The sequence below is a fragment of the Brachyistius frenatus genome, unplaced genomic scaffold (assembly GCF_029030835.1).
Source record: "Brachyistius frenatus isolate BFR_SWC_R1_liver_20210118 unplaced genomic scaffold, ASM2903083v1 Contig_250, whole genome shotgun sequence".
Taxonomy (NCBI): Eukaryota; Metazoa; Chordata; class Actinopteri; family Embiotocidae; genus Brachyistius; species Brachyistius frenatus.
This window is the reverse complement of record NW_027210849.1, coordinates 206,983-225,000: the sequence shown is the minus strand read 5'-3', so window position 1 is coordinate 225,000 and position 18,018 is coordinate 206,983. Positions and strand designations below refer to the sequence as shown.

Here is an 18,018-nt window from a genome sequence, read left to right as displayed (position 1 = left end):
GTGGAAAAAGAAAAGTTTGGTATGCTGTGTAAATGTAAATAGAAACAAAATGTGATGATTCACAAATCATGTAAACTCGTATTTAATTGAAAATAGACCACAGAACATATCAAATGTTGAAACTGAGAAATGTTATTGTTTTATAAAGATATCTTCTCATTTTGGACTTTGATGTCAGCAACACGTCTCTATAAAGTTGTTCCAGGATCATGTTCACCACTGAGCTGCATCAACTCTTCTTTTAACAACACTCTGTAAACGTTGGGGAACTGAGGAGACCAGTTTCTGGAGTTTTGAAAGTGAAATGTGGTCCCATTCTTGTCTGATAGAGGATTTCAGCTGCTCAACAGTTCAGGGCCTCCTTTGTTGTATTGTTCATGTCCTGATGCTCCAGATGTTTTCAGTGATTGACAGGTCTGGACTGCAGGAGGCCAGTTTATCAGCGGACTCTTCTACTAGAGAACCATGCTGTTGGAATACGTGCAGAATGTGGTTGGACGTTGTTCTGCTGAAAGAAACAAGACCTTCCCTGAAAGAGACGTTGTCTGGATGGCAGCATATGTTGCTCCAAAACCTGAATATATCATTCAGCATTAATGCTTCCTTCCAGATGTTCAAGCTACCCATGCCATGTGCACTAATGCATCCCTGTACCATCACAGATGCTGAGCTGATAACAAGCTGGATGGTCCCTCTCCTCTTTAACCTGGAGGATGCAGCGTCCATGATTTCCAAACAAAATCTCAGATTGTGATCCATCAGACCTCAGGACAGTTGTCCACTTCAGGGTTGTGAATAGTTTGTAGTTTCACATGACGGGAAGACTGTTGAGCAACATACATGTTATTATGAACCAAACGTGTTTGTAGGAAAATGCCAGCAGGAGGATGCAGGTAACAGCAGTAAATGTCAGCTGGTGTGTGTTGAGTGATCGTTGCCGGTGTTTTGTTGAAAGGTCACGACTCAGTCAGGTTGACTCCGGAGACGGCTGCAGGAAAGGTCAGAGACCACCTGCTGGGATGCAGAGAACGCTGCAGCAAGAGGGCTGCAGTGAACTGTGAAGAGCATGGTTCAGCATGGCTGGGACACACACATCCCCCCCCCTTCCCCCTCCACACACACATACACATACACTCCCACACGCGCACACACACACACACTCTCCCACACTCCCAGACAGTTGGTGCGGCCCCTCGGGCCCGCCCGTCAGGCCCGGCTACACATGCTGATTAGAATTAATGCTGATTTAATACAGAGAGGAGACTCGCCTCCTAATTATTATGAAATCATAGAAGTGAGGCGACAGAACACCGGCGCCGCTCCTGTTTAGGGTCTTTATGCTGCTGATTTTTGTTTCACGCACTCACAGAGGACAGGAGGGGGAGGTAACGGGTCACCGACGGGGAGGACAGAGGACAGACTTTCAGTTCAATTCAAACTTTATTGTCATATGTAAAGGAAACAGTCTGTCACGCAGTGCCATGAAATTCTTATTCCGTGAGTCCTCCGTTTGCAACAACACTCATAAACACACAATACGTAAAGAAAAACACCACATAACTATCAACATAGACGAGGAGACACAGAAACATACAAAACTGCATAGATGTGCAAAAAGAATGCAAAGTGTGCAGAGGAAGCGCTATTCATGTGATGAGTTACACAGAGCATTACATGTTTAATCACACTCAGGGCTCATCTCGGACTCTCGTGTCTTTAATCAACATTCATCATGTATGTGTGAACATCTTCAGACCTTCTCTGGGGTTCGGTCCTGGTTTAGCTGGATGCTCCAGTGTTGTCTTGTCTGTATGCTTTGAATCACTTTCTATGGAGGATCTCTGTATTTTAGATGTTCTCCTCCGTGTCCCTCCTCCTGTCTAAAACCACGGTGAGGCAGCATCGTGCTCTCTGTGCCGGGATGGTATCAGCAGGTGATGAGCAGCGACTGGTCTCAGATCAGAGAATCTTCCTCTCCAGGTGAGCTGTCATTGGCCTGATGGATGAGGTGCCCTCGTCTCAGGGCTCCATGATGTTCTGGGTGCAGCAGACCGGTGATGCTGCAGCATCTCCGCCTCCTGCTTGTTGCAGAAGTTTTCTTTTCGGCTCGTAGACGACATGCTGAGCTGGATTTCGATCAGGTGACTGACTCGGATGTTTATCAGTACGTTTGGGATCACAGTCTCTCCGGAGGATGAAGTTTGGAGGCATCTTTGTGAACTTTACCAGAGAAGGTGATGAAAAGCATGAAGGCAAGTTTGGCTCTCAGTCTCTGTTCAGACTGCAGGTGAACCAGATGTGTTTCTCAGATCAGATCTTTAGGACAGATGGTTTTGGATTTGGTGTGTCCAGACATCACCAACCTATCTGCATGTGTTGCCGTGGTAACGATGTAGCTCCGCTGGTGCCAGCAGACAGCTTATTTGTGCATCTGTCTGCAGACTGTTGTCCTCGTTGTCCTGGATAGAGACAAACCTCCACTCTCTGATAGCTCTGCTAGATTCACTCGGTCTCTCTGGACATGATGTCATCGTCGTGAAATCTGATCCGAGCCGGCAGAAATGCATCTGTAGAAATCTGACTGGAATCACATTTCAAACCTCCTCCAGATGTGGTTTGGATCTGATTTGTAAAAATCTAATTTTATGATTTTTTTTTTTTTTTACTATCCAGACTTTCAAAAATAATCTAATTATAATACTAATAATAATCTGGATATGAGAATAAACTGATTTGGTCTGGCAGTCTGAACAAGGCTTGATAACTTCACCTGTATTAGACACCCCTTAAATAACATGTGGAGCACTTTAATCACGTGAACTGTGTGATTATAAATGTGAAACGATGAAACACAGAGAAAGTAAAGACAGAATCGGTCTCTGTCCCAAACATGACTTTAAACTGCTTCAGTCCTCTGTGAGATGATGTCATCGTGTCAGCGCCCTCTGACCTGCAGCTGAAGGTTTGTTTCTTGCTCCAAAGGCCTCATTTGACTGCACAACTTAATGAGATCTTGTTTCTGCGTCTCATCTTCCTGTCGTCCTGTCGGTGCGTCGCTCCGTGTTCGGCTTCTCTAACTGCTGCTTTCAGCCTCTCCTGAAGAGCTTCACTCAAAAGCTACTTAAGCAGTCCGTCTTCAAAGGCCTCCCTGAACCGAGGGGCCATTCATCGACAATTAGGAGCTGAGCACCAGAGGAGCACGGGAGGAGCACGGGAGGAGCACGGGGGGAGCACGGGAGGAGCACGGGGGGAGCACGGGAGGAGCACGGGAGGAGCACGGGGGGAGCACGGGAGGAGCACGGGGGGAGCACGGGAGGACTCTCTGGTCTGCCAAATGAGAGCTGGAACATTTGACGCAATGACACGACTGGAGCTGCTGTCGGCCCTCTGCAGCAAACAGAAGAAAAACCCAGATCATCATCAAATCACTGATGTAAGCATCCACACAGAGCTGCTGACCAGCGCTATCATCCTCCCCCACTGTCCGATGATGCATCGGATGTCTCCTTCATCCTTTGCCCTGCTGCCTCCACCTGTTCATGGCAGTTGAATCACACAGCAGTCGTCCTGGTTGGTCTGATGATCTCTTCCTGTTTCTCCTGCTTACTCTGCTACGAACTGTCCTCTCGTCTGAACTCCTCATCATCCTGTTCACTGTCATGAAGGAGTTTTCCTTCATCAGGTTTCTATATATCTCAGAGGGAGAACGATCCTGACGTTCTGCTCTGGGTTGCCATGGGCAACACCGAGACAAAGTCCTTATTCCTTGTGGTTCTCTTTACTTCTCTTCACCTAACTAGTTATTGTTGACTTGTGTTGTCATGTTGGAGATGCCTGTTGCCATGGCGCCGCAGCTCAGGCGTTCAGAAGGTCTCAGTAGAAGTCGTGTTGATGGTCTCGGACTGAAAACTCTCCGTGTCCTCGTCGTGATATATTCGTCTCTATAAAAGTGAACAAAGTGCTTGTGTGCAGAAAAGCAGCTTCATCACACTTCAGTTTGAACACAGCTGACAGGATGTTGTTGTACAGATAGTTTCAGGACATCAGACCATGCTGAAGGACTCCCTGCTCAGCTGCTGCAGCAGACGAGTAAACAACTCTACGTCTTTTCCTCTCACTTTGTTGTTGTTTGTGTCTCGTCATAGGTCTCTCACATGAGGTCCAGCTTTCCTCGCACTTTTAAATCCCTGCAGCTCAGCAGCTGCTGTTGGAACCGATATGTGTGAAACAACCTGCTAAAGCTGCATATTGGTGTTCACGAACGCAGCTGCCGTGGCTGCACCGATGGAACAGGACCGGTTTAGTGGTGGTGATGAAGTGGACAACAAATCAGTTCAACTTGGCTCCAATTTCTGCAAAATCATCCAACACCATATCTGCAAACGCTGAATATGAAAGTTTTTCTCCGACACTGTTTGGTCTTTAAAATGTCAGAAAACGGTGAGAAATGTCGACCAGTGTTTCTAAAACGTGCAGCAAAAAATGCACCTAAAGATGATCATGGAGGAAACAGAATATTTACATTTCAGAAGCTGGAATCTATATTTTATGTATTTTTTTCAAAGATTCATTATCAAAATATTGCAGTATTTCTGGATGAACAGGATTTAACTTCTCATCTGCATCATCATCATCATCACACTGTTAAATGATGAACACCATCAGTGTGTTGGACAAATGCTGTGATGGCATACAAAGAGGTTGTTTGATTGAATGCTGCCTGGCGAGCGTAGGGAGGCTATTTGAGGGGGTGAAGTGAAAGGAGGGGGGGGGGGGGCGTGATGAACCGGTGACAGCGAGGACAAACAGATACTGATGTCTAATGATCCCCTCGCTTCCTCAGCTGCATGAGGAAAAGGCGGGAGCACAGCTGATTTGGGGAAGCAGCCATTTTGAAGGTGGCTTTTCACAGCTGAGATGAAAGGGAGAAGAAAACGCTGATTCACTCGACACATCTGCACACTATAATGCAAATTTCCTTTCGACACCGCCCCAAAGTTGAAGATAAAGAGTTGTCTTTTACCACCGTTACAGTGATTGTGGATGAAACCAGAGATTAGTGACTTCTTACTGAACATCATCAGCTGCTGTGGAAAGAAGTTCTTCTACATTTATATTTTACATCATTTAGCTGACTCACTGACTGAAACACTGCTGAGGCTTCACAATCACACGTTAGAAGATCACAGTTGTGATGCCGCTTGTTTAAATCCACAGACTGTTTCTAAAAGAGTTCGTAGCTTCAGGTCTGTAAAATGGTTCTGATCCAGAAGTGTCTTCAGCTGCAATACCAGCGAGTGCCACTAGAGGTCGGCTCCAAAAAGCCTCCGGCTCCATAGACTCCCATTCAACTTCTCTCATCAAATCCAAAGTGAATAAAATGTGTCCATCAGTTATCTCGGTGTTGTTAGCTAAAGTCACTCCTTCTTCTTAGTTTTCTGGAGGTCCATCTGAAAATAATCCCTCATTCATTAGAAAAGAAGATTCAAGAAGACCTGGTTTTGGGGGCGTGTCTGTTTGATTGACAGGCCTGTGGTGCAGTCAGGTTACAGCTATCGGTGGGCGGGTCGTAGTATCGTCAGGTTTCCGATCAGATCGGTCAGATCCACCGCTGGCTCCTCCCCCAGCTCGTCCAAATATGGTCACTTCCTGCTCCAAACTGCTCCGAACTAGCAAAGATGGAGACGGACAGAGTCTGAACTGGAGGATTCATAACGTTCACAAACCAACGATGACATCACTGATGGTTGATGACATCACTTCTGGTTAATGGTTGTTTGTATGTTTATTTCATATTATATGTTTATATGCTTTTTTATATTCCTAGTTACAAGGATCAGAACCAAGTTCTGAACTGGCTTTTGAATCGTGTGAATCATGATAACGAGGTGAATATTTGAGTGTTGCACAGCACGTTTATTTCAGTTTGAGGAGAGTTTCTATGAGTCTATTAACATGACCGTCTTTGTTGAGGCTTCAGCAGCTATAAAGAACCAAAGTCCAGTTCAGAGACCTCAAAGTCTGTCAGTTTCTTCCCTCTTGTTTGTTTCTGATGCTGGAGATTTCCCAGAGGCTGCAGGGCTCGTTGTGTCCCACAATATGAGACTATGTGATGCACAATGTTATTTCATCAGTGAACATTTAATCTGCTCACCAGATTTCAGGGATATTTACCATTTATGGTAGGAAGGTTGGAGCATGCGTCATGGGCCACGTTGATATTTGAGTCTTAGGTAGGTAGGTAGGTAGGTATATACTTTATTAATCCCCGAGGGGAAATTTTTTTCGCCACAGCAGCATACATACAGGAGCAATAATAGAAACAATAGAATAAAATAATAATAGAATAGAATAATACAATAGAAAAGCAATAAAATAAAAAATATAAATATAAAATATAAAATGCACAGTACATACAGTATATATACAGTACATTAAATATCTATATATATTATATACAACAAACCAATAAACACAGTCAACATATATATATATATATATATATATATATATATATATATATATATATATATATACACATACATACGGTACAGTATATATCTATATATATAATATAGGTGAGGTGGTGTTCATCCTCTCAGCAGGAAGTTGGATTCAGATTTAGTTTTGTGCAACTGGAGAAGTTGGGCCTTTGATCAGGTTTCATATATTTTAACTTAGACTTTATTGTCCCTTATAATATTTATTGAGTCTGTAAGTTGGAAAATAAAGGCAGACATGTTTTGATGTTGACAAGTGGATGCTCTAAAAATAATTTAAATATGCCTAAAAACCAAAATATAAAAAGAACCTAAGAATCTGTAAAGAATAAAATCTGTCTAAATAGAAATTAAAAAATAAATACTAAGCTGTAACTGTAGTTGTGATGTTGTTTTCCACCTGTAGTGGGCAGTAAAGAGCCACCTTTCTACTGATTCTATCAGACAGGACTGCATTTCGCTGTCCCACCAGCAGATGTCAGCGTTGACCGTGTCCCTCAGACTCTCGTCTGCTCCCACAGGAACCAGGGAGGGTGCTGGGCTGAGATAAGTGCCCCCCCCCCGCCCCCACCGTCCCCTCCAGCTCCGGATCCTGTGAGGGACACTATGTAAATCCTGGGGTGGGGCGAGATAACTGCTGACCTTGACGAGCTTGTGGCAGCTTATCAGCCAAACAAGTGTGAGGCGGGAAAATCCTTCAGGGGTATGGAGAGGAGGGAACGTTTAACATTTGCTTCCCAGCTGCCTGCTGTAGTTAGATCATCGCTGACAAGCTGATCTCCAGCAGCTGCATGAGTGCTGCGTTTCTGCGTCGCCGGCTGCGAGGCTGCGAGCAGAACATATGAACCACGGAGGGTTTTCAGGGAGCGGCCGCTCAGTCAGGAGGAGCAGCAGAGAGCAGCTTTTATTCTTCAACACACAAACATATTCAGAAGTCCAGGAGGTTTATAAGATCATTAATAAACATAGCAAGCAAATATTTCTCCTTGAATAAATTAACCGTGGTGTCAACATGAACATACTCCTTTAAATGATTAATAACTAATTGGACTGATTTTCAAACTATGTGAATGACTGGTTGTTTAAAAGTTTCTGCAAAGAACTCGGAGCTGAAGCACCCGTCTGCACAAAGAAGGAGATTTCATCTGTCGGACAAGTAAAAAAATAACTTAATCTTCAGGATATTGTCAAAAAAAATCTAAACTTCAGAAGAAGAAAGACTTGAATGATCAGCAGCTCATCAGAATAAAAACGCTGACTCGACACTCATGCTGAATGTTCCTTTAGTTCATTCTTTCACACAAACAGTCACTTCATGCTCTGGCTGCCAAACAACCTTTCGTGTTGTTAACGTGTTTCTGACAGTTTCCCTTCCTCCCATGCCAGTTTGGTGCATAACGGTGTCTCAGTGGTGAACGTTCAGGTCCACCAACAGACCAGAGTCGTGTCTCAGTGGTGAACGTTCAGGTCCACCAACAGACCAGAGTCGTGTCTCAGTGGTGAACGTTCAGGTCCACCAACAGACCAGAGTCGTGTCTTAGTGTGAACGTTCAGGTCCACCAACAGACCAGAGTCGTGTCTCAGTGGTGAACGTTCAGGTCCACCAACAGACCAGAGTCGTGTCTTAGTGTGAACGTTCAGGTCCACCAACAGACCAGAGTCGTGTCTCAGTGGTGAACGTTCAGGTCCACCAACAGACCAGAGTCGTGTCTTAGTGTGAACGTTCAGGTCCACCAACAGACCAGAGTCGTGTCTTAGTGTGAACGTTCAGGTCCACCAACAGACCAGAGTCGTGTCTTAGTGTGAACGTTCAGGTCCACCAACAGACCAGAGTCGTGTCTCAGTGGTGAACGTTCAGGTCCACCAACAGACCAGAGTCGTGTCTCAGTGGTGAACGTTCAGGTCCACCAACAGACCAGAGTCGTGTCTCAGTGGTGAACGTTCAGGTCCACCAACAGACCAGAGTCGTGTCTCAGTGGTGAACGTTCAGGTCCACCAACAGACCAGAGTCGTGTCTCAGTGGTGAACGTTCAGGTCCACCAACAGACCAGAGTCGTGTCTTAGTGTGAACGTTCAGGTCCACCAACAGACCAGAGTCGTGTCTCAGTGGTGAACGTTCAGGTCCACCAACAGACCAGAGTCGTGTCTCAGTGGTGAACGTTCAGGTCCACCAACAGACCAGAGTCGTGTCTTAGTGTGAACGTTCAGGTCCACCAACAGACCAGAGTCGTTTCCTCCGTCTGTAGTGTGAAATCTGAGGACTGTTGGATTCCTGGGTGACGGGTCGGTTCCTGTTCTCAACTCAACAGATGTTTCCGGGGTCGCTAACATGTGACGGGCACGGCTGGGACGCGCTTGGTGTTGCCATGGTGACTGATGAAGTCCTGAGGTTGTCTGTCCGTCTGTGGGTCGGTGTGTTCGGTGGTGCTTCCTGCGTCTGCAGCTGGAGAACCCGTCTCCTCGCTCATCGGTGTTCATGTTCGGAGACCAAAGGGACAGATGGAGTCCATCTCTGCACATCTCACACCGACACTAACAAATCCTTCTGGAACAAGTGGCACAGTCATGTGATGTCACAGCCCAGTAGTCATCATGTGGTCCTGATGCTGCAGAGCAGGACGTCAACGGCAACCGCATCAGGGATGGAGCACGATCTACATAAATGTGTTCAGGAGGAAACATCAGGCCCGAGGTCCAGAGGAGCAGTTCGACCCAACAAACCGGCCTTCAAAACCAGCCGCCGATCTTCCCTCGTTACCGTGGAAATGAAAACTGAGGAGGACGTGCAGCTCGTGTCTGAGAGGAGTTAAAGATGATTATTCCACGTGACAGAACAGGCCACGGGCGGCTTCTTCAATTTCAAAGTTTAGTGGAATCACTACGAAAGAACTGGGCCAACTTATCAAAATAAAAGCCGACTGTGGACTGATGATGTGAAACCGTTTCCAGGACGAGTCTTCTTGAACTGAAAACGATCGGTGTTCCTCTGTGTGTGTGTGTGTGTGTGTGTGTGTGTGTGTGTGTGTGTGTGTGTGTGTGTGTGTGTGTGTGTGTGTGTGTGTGTGTGTGTAAACATCTGTACACGTGGAGAACACTGAAAGTCACTGACTCCTTCCTGCTCATGAAGCAGCAGCAGAACTTTCAAAATAAAACACACGTCCATGTTTTGGACACAAAGTGTGTGTGTATATATAAATGTATACGTGTGCGTGTGTGTGTGTGTGTGTGTGTGTGTGTGTGTGTGTATATATATGTGTGTGTATATATGTGTGTGTGTGTGTGTGTGTGTAGTTCCAGGAAGCGGTGTTGATTCTCGGTGATCCACTAGTCTTCACTGACTCGTAGCAGCAGCGAGTGTTTCACGTGGCACTGAAGTACAATTACTGAAGCATGACAATAAAATGCAGAGCATGAAATTAACTCTCCCCTCCTCCTCCTCCTCCCCTCCCCCTCCATCGTCTCTCTTGTCCCTTCTTCATTTTCTTTTTCCCACATTTGCCACTGAATCTTCTTCACGTGGCAGAAAGAAGCTCCACCTCCTCTATCTCCACCTCCTCCTCCACGTCCTCCTCCTCCACCTCCCGTATCCAGATGAACACAGCTGCTGTGTTTCTGACACTGCGTTGAAATAAATGTCATGTTTAAGGCCTTCAGAGTGTTTAGATAGTAAATATTCTCCATCAGTGTGTTGAACGCTGGAGGATTTCTCCTCTAATACTTGTAGACGAGACCTACTGAGTACACTGGCTTACATCTACCCCCCCCCCCCCGCTCCCCGGTGACAGGCGAGATGAGCCTCAGTGAACTGAGTAACGAGCTAATCATGAGCATCCCAGTAATAAATAGGTCTTGTTCATACTCCACTAATCCCAGTCATTGAGGCCCCGCTGTGGCAGCAGGAATCAATTACTGCAGCTGGACTCCCAGTGCAGGACGCTGCTGCTCCGAGTCCATCTGTCCTCACGTCCACACGTCCTTATGTCCACCACATGTTTCTATTTTGAAAAGTATTTGTAATATTAATTATTTGAAGAAGTCGTAAAGCTTTTTATCTCCAGTGTTCTGTGGCTCCGAGAGAATAAACCTGATGATGTCACTGTGAAGTTATCGGGGTATGAAAGCGTTTATAAAAGACGTGAATATAAGAGAGCATCTCATTCAACATGAGTCCCTGCAATGATCAGTTTCCAACTTGTAAATACTGAACATCCAAGTGGTGATGATGACTCACATTTTTCAGACTTGAAGGAAAAGATGTGCCGTCGTGGTGAATGTGCAAATTCATGATATCTCAGATGACCATCAGTCTCATCTGACAAGTTTCCTGACTGATGCTCATTCCTCCTGTTCATCACAAATCCTTTCATTGTGCTGTTGAAGAGAAAGCTGGAGACAGTCTAGCGTCCATGAAGAAACATACTCTTCATGTAAAGTCATCTGAAGCTGATGAAATAAGTCTTTTTAGAGCAGAATGAAGGCATGTGTGAATGTACGATGGGAACAAGAGAAATGTGGACACAGGATTTAAAAAACTGTGACACTCCTTTAATTTAAGAGCTGGTGTCAGGATGTGGTCACCTGTCACCTGATGTGAATATTGCAATATTTACAGAAGCTTGCAACTTTGCAAAATCCTGCAATTTTTCCACAAAAACTGTCATCAACAGAAGCTCTGCTGAAGGTTTTACAGCATAAAGTAAGACTTTCAAAATAAAACTGACTTACCAAAGACAGCTGTTCATTTCCAATCATTAGGCTCCGCCCCCTCTCCTCTCACCATCAAAACAAGCTGCTGCTAGTTCACCACAACAACAGGAAGTGATGAGGTTTGTGGGAAATGTGGTCTAATTAAAATGAGGAACATGTTCAATGAGTTTTGTCCGCTTCCAGCTGGAAGAGACTGAACTTGGTTTTAGTGTTGAATGTGATTTAAAGCATGTAAAGCTCTTATTCTGAAGGCAGATGTGTTCTTTGTTGTGACTGTGTGTGTGTGTGTGTGTGCGCGTGCGTGTCTCTCTCTGTGTGTGTGTCTGTGTGTGTGTGTCTCTCTCTCTGTGTGTGTCTGTGTGTGTGTGTGTCTCTCTCTGTGTGTGTGTGTGTGTGTGTGTGTGTGTGTGTGTGTGTGTGTGTGTGTGTGTGTGTGTGTGTGTGTGTGTGGATTGATTTAACCACAGTGTCGTCTTGTGTTGCCTTCTCGCTGCAACACTTGGAGAGCACAAAGGGAGGAGGAGTTATTCCTAGAAAACAGTTTTCCATCTGTGGTTAATGGAATGTGAAGGCTGTCCAGTGGGCTGCTGGACGGGGACGGGGACGGGGCCCCGGGCCGCAGCTTTAATTACACACGCAGAGAGACACAAAAAGAAGAGAAGTGCTCTTCATCAAACATCAGTACGTCTTCAAACTGGAGCAGAAGCTGCTGTTAATAAAGTGTAATAAGTTTTAGTTTACATAAAACATTGGTTTGAATTTACAGTAGTGAGTTGAGGTTTTACAAATCCACTTATTTTATATTTTCTACATCAGCGTGTCAATAAACAAATCATATTTTAGATTTAAAATATTCCTTTTGCTAATTTTGAAATATTTTAGTGAATTTTTTTTATTCTGTTAAAGAAAAGAGGAATATAGATGATAATATTATTGTACTAATGAATAATTGAACAACAAAATAATATGCAATATTAATAATATGTGCAAGTTAAAACAAACATCTCTGCAGGGAAAAAGAGATGATGATGGCCTGATCAGTCAGTCACATGGTGTGTGACCGACCAATGATGTAACTTTGATCGCTCAGACCTAGTTAGTTCACAGTTTCGCTGTGGCATCCATGGCAACAATGGGACTACATTTAACTTCCAAAACTCCAGAAACTGGTCTCCTTGGTTCCCAAACGTTTACAGAGTGTTGTTAAAGAAGAGGTGACGCAACTCAGTGGTCAACAAATTCAAAATGAGCAGATATTTTTCATAAAACAATAATTCTTTTAGTTTTAACATTTTATATTTTGTCTTTGGTCTATTTATTAATTAAATATGGGTTTACATGATTTGTAGATCATTGTATTGTTTTTATTTATATTTTATCCACATTTAGAAACCGGGTTGTATGAGGCTGGATAACATCCTGCAGCCTGATTTATTCTGGAGCTGCAAAATATTTAAGTATAGATCATTTAATAGATTTAAACTGTGCTCCTCCTCTGGTTATTCTGATTCTGTCGTCGGTACTATTTACAACAAAAAAACATTTTGTCGTTCAGAACCAAACTTCAGTACAAACCATGACTCTTCTTATGTTCACGCAGGAGTGAATCTCATCAGTCTCCTTCGGCCTGTTGCTTTTGGTATTTTATAGATAAAGACCGTGCTTTTATACCAGATCACATGCTGCCGTGTTTCTCTGATCATGTGATGAATCTGAAAGCAGCCGCAGTAGAAATCAAGAGGTTTCATGAGACAATATTATAGTGATTTTAAACATTTTGCAGTATGCAGAGTTTAACAGTAATATGCTATAAATTCTAACACACTTTGATTTATTACTTTATATTCACGGCAAAAGGGAAAAAAAAGTTTTATCTTATTAAATATTTGTATTTTTTTTTTTATTTAACCTTTATTTAACCAGGAGTCCCATTGAGATTAAAAATCTCTTTTTCAAGGGAGACCTGACGACAAATATGTAAAAAAAAAGGATACATTTTTAATTTATCAGAAAGTATCGATACTTGTTGTTTGTGTATTGATACATTATTGCCACACAAAATATTGTGTTACTGCTCCAGACATTTTTTTCCCTCCACCTCAGAAAATAGTTCCCTTTTAAAAAATGTTTTAATCCCAAATGATTTTGAATTGTAAGAAATTGCTGCTGATCCATTTCACTGCATTTATCATTGGAGGCCCCTTTTCTGCTTCCTTTACTCGTTTCCCACCATCCCTCACTCTCTGTGCTTTATTCTCTCTCTCACACACACACACACACACACACACACACACACACACACACACACACACACACACACACACACACACACACACACACACACACACACACACACACACACACACACACACACACACACAGAGTCTCTGCGTTGTACCACAAATTAACCCGTGTGTCTAATTTACGCTGCGTCTGATTGGACTGCGCATGTGTGTGGGGATGGTGGGCGATGGCGAGCGGCAGCCAATCACAGAGCAGCGTTCCTCTCGGGCTGTCAGTGAGCAGCATCGCCATGGTGATGTCATCCTCAGGCTGTGAGCCCTCCTTCCTTCGACAAAGCCTCCCGATTAGTGGAGGAGAGGAGAGGAAGAGGAGCGATGATCGATGATGATGATGAAGATGAGGCTGAGAGCACGTCAGAAAGAGATACAGCTGAAAAGACTGAAACAACAGCGACATCATCTGCTGAGTGTCAATAACAATAATTATAACACACATACATCAACTTTTAATTTGACTGTTTCCAAACTGTTTTTGGAGAAAATCCTGCAGAAAAATAGGTTTGGTTGGAATAATGTGCGTACACAGAAAAACTGATGTAAGGTGGTGAAGAGCTAAACCAACTTGATGTTCAGAGTTTCATTGTTGAACACTTTTTTTAAGGCAAGAATAAGTCTTAATAATTTTGTTGGTTGTAAATAAAGAGAGCCCAGCTGCAGATCATTGTCGAAAAGAAAAGATTTTGGATAAAATAATCTGCAGATCTGAATTTAAATACACGATTAAGGCGTCAGGAAAATGTTAAAAAAATTTATTATTATTATTATTATTATTATTATTATTATTATCAATAAATACTTGCTTTTACTCAGAAAAAAAAATGCCGTTTAAGTGTATTTAAAAAAAAAAAAAAATTCTCAGGTTTCCCTTTTTATTTCCTGGTTAAATTTAAAATTGTGACTTTATTTTGGAAAAAAAAAGTGTTCTTTGTTTTATGCCTCCTTTAGGTATTAATATGTAGTTTAAATAGATTCAGTTATTGTTTCCTTCAAGGTTTTTTTTTAATGATTATCATGTTATTAAATCTTTTATCTGTAGCGCTCCATGTGGCCAAAGGAGGCGCTGGTTTTTATAAAAAGGCTGCAACTGCATGTTTTTGCTAAGAGGCTCATCTGGTAATCTCTGGTGACTTGTTTCTGTCATCGCTTTGTCATCATCGCCCAGATGACACTCATGTCAAATGTTCCTGAGGGAGCACGCTGTGTGTGTGTGTGTGTGTGTGTGTGTGTGTGTGTGTGTGTGTGTGTGTCATCGGGGGTTACAGAGGTTAAGGGGAGCTAATTTCACGCCTTTTTATTTGCTCTGGTCTCAGGAGAGGAGCTCTCTATAAGCATTATCACTTCCAGCTGGTTCAAATGGGACAGACGGACGGGACCAACACACACACACACACACACACACACACACACACACACACACACACACACACACACACACACACACACACACACACACACACACACACACACACACACACCCCACAGACCTTTTATGGGTGTTAATTTACTTTTTTTTTCTTATTTGTGTTCTTGATGCTGAATTTCATTTAAGTTAAATGTATTGTGTTTCTTTTGCTCCACTTTTTAGTAACTATAATGGATAAAATGATTTTCTTATTTTTCTTTCTTTAAACATCTTTGTTCCATTGAGGGTCAGTTAGACATTTTAAACTTCTTTAATTTGGTTTTGTGGGAGGCTGTGGCTCAGTCGGTAGAGTGGGTCACACACCAATCAGAAGGTTGGCGGTTCGATCCCCAGCTCCTCCTGTCCACATGCCTAAGTGTCCTTGAGCAAGACACTGAACCCTAAGTTGCTCCCGATGGCGCACCATCGGTGTGTGTGAATGTTCTCCTGATGGCAGCACCTTGCATGGTGATCTGTCTCATTAGTGTGTGAACGGGTGAATGAAAACCATGTTAAAGAGCTTTGAGACCGAAAGGTGATAAAAGTACAGACCATTTATTTGTCTGTTTTCCTGTTTCAACATGACGATGCTGCTGTGCCCAAAAACCCATTTGTTCTCCAGTTTTCTGTGTAGAAACAGTTGTCGTGTGTTTTCAGGCTCTCGGAGGTTCAGGGTGCACACGATGTCATTATTTACTTTATGATGATTATTTACTGTTTCCTGCTGCATTCTGCTGGTTTTATAAAAGAGTCAGTGAGCAGACAGCTGTTAAACTTCTCTGAACATATTCATGGTCTACAGAGGATGAACCTGTACACGGTGTTAGTGTATTTATTGGGATGCGCTCCTCCCCTGCAGGTCCATCAGCGGTCCGCGGAGCGTCTTCGGGACTTGTGCTGCGCCAACCGGGGAACCTTCATCAAAGTGGGGCAGCACCTGGGAGCTCTGGACTACCTGCTGCCGGAGGAGTACACGTCCACGCTGAAGGTGCTCCACAGCCGAGCTCCTCAGAGCAGCATGGAGGAGATCCAGCAGGTCATCAGAGAGGACCTCGGGAAGGAGGTGAGTCCGAAACACGCCGGATGTCCGACACGACGAACGGCCGGATCGTTTTCTATGATCTCTGATGATGGCGATGGTCGAGGACGTCCGTCCCGTTCTCGTGAACACGATATCTCAACAACGCCTCGAGGGAATTTGGTCAAACTTGGCAAAAACATTCACATTATGCCAGTGATGACCTGATAAGCATTTGGTGTTTAAAGGTCAAAGGTCAAGGTCACTGTCATCTAACATTAACACATACCTGTGAATGCAATTTTTCAGGAATGTCAGGAATTTATTCAAATTTGTCACAAATGTTCACTTTGGCTCAGCAATGAACTGTTTAGATTTTAGAGGTCAAAGGTCAAGGTCACTGTGAGTTCAAGCTCTAAACTACTACTTGAGTGGTTAGCGGAGGCCAACAACCGGCAGGTTGTTTAAGATCAGGTTTCCGTGCGGTTAGATTTCCTCATCTCTCTCTGAAGTGTTTGTTCTGTCAGAAACAGAAACCAGAAGAGGATCCGTCTGACACTCTGTCCTCGTTTGATTTCATAACCAAGCCGTCCTCCTGGAGAAGCTGTTAATGCTGCTGTTAGCGGCGAGCGCAGCGTTTGCTCTCAAACTGCTTGTTATGACAGCCTTTTAGAGCCCGCGGGAGGACCAGCAATTATTCTGTTATTCTGCGATACAGTCCTTCTCCATCCATCGACACTCGGCCGCTCTGTGTGTGAAAGAAACAGCTTGTGTACTCCACGTACAACACATCAGAACATCCAGGAACAAAGGACATGTCGTTCCTTACAAGAAGACGTTTTCAGGTTTTATTTTTGTATTCTTTTATGTTTGGTGTGCGTTTCTCCTCGCTGATGTGTGTCGTTGCTTCTCCGTCTCGTTTCAAACTGTGTGAACAAACTGTGCGACGCAACGACCTGCCGGGAATCAGACGTGTGATGGAGCAAACCGGCTCGATAACGTAGAGCAGCGTGTCGTCGACGGGACCTCAGACCGCACACGTTTAACCAGCGCTACGAAACAGAGGACTTTATAGATCCCTTCATATCATATATGTAATAAATACAGGATGATGTCACACCAGTCACTTAAGATCAGCAATTTGGGGGGGACTAGATTTCATTAGTTAAATCTGATATTAGAACGATTTATTTGACACTTTGAAACCAGTTTGGTAGGGAACATCTGGGTAACTAGATACAGATGTTCATATAAAAGAAGCGGATTCAGCTGGCTTGGGTGGAGCTCAGCTATGTAAATACATTTTCCTAAACATGAGGAGCTCTCAGAAGATAAAAGGTTGGAGACCCCTGATAGATGCTGTATTTCCACAAGGATTAAATTACTTCTAGATTGATTATCATATTAAAGATTTAGTAATTTCATTTACTGCTCGTCTGTGTGTCTTAAATGGATCACATTGCTTTCACAGATAAGCATAGAACTTAGTGAAATAGAAACATGAAGCGCTGCCTCTTTGCTGCCGACTATCATTCAGTGTTACTTTAATGTGCTGCTTATATGTCATTCAGCTCCATGTACACCATGAATGTGCAATCACAGCCTTTTAGGTGCTGATGCTGAAGTGTGAGCGGTTCTCTGTGTGTCTGCCAGCAGCCGCTGACTCTCACTGCTCATCTCATGTTTACATCCTGAAAGCAGAAGGAAGTCACACAATAACAGGTGCTATACAGCAAGATACACACTGATAATCAGAGTAGTAATAATCAGGAGGGTGAGTGATAGTCACACTTGATCAGCTGAAGCTTGATGTTCAGGCTGAACCTCAGACTGTTTCTAAAAGAGTTCGTAGCTTCAGGTCTGTAAAATGGTTCTGATCCAGAAGTGTCTTCAGCTGCAATACCAGCGAGTGCCACTAGAGGTCGGCTCCAGAAAGCCTCCGGCTCCATAGACTCCCATTCAACTTCTCTCATCAAATCCAAAGTGAATAAAATGTGTCCATCAGTTATCTCGGTGTTGTTAGCTAAAGTCACTCCTTCTTCTTAGTTTTCTGGAGGTCCATCTGAAAATAATCCCTCATTCATTAGA

General features: G+C 43.7%; 1 protein-coding gene across 2 annotated transcripts in view; it reads left to right on the top strand.

Moving 5' to 3' along the window:
* Positions 1 to 18,018, top strand: part of adck1 (aarF domain containing kinase 1) — a 46,718-nt gene that overhangs the window by 4,553 nt on the left and 24,147 nt on the right. For both annotated transcript variants that reach the window (XM_069720777.1, XM_069720776.1), the window contains one exon: positions 15,772 to 15,975. In XM_069720777.1, the coding sequence (XP_069576878.1) occupies positions 15,931 to 15,975 (45 nt within the window). In that variant the 5' untranslated portion in view covers positions 15,772 to 15,930. The remainder of the gene's footprint in view (positions 1 to 15,771; positions 15,976 to 18,018) is intronic.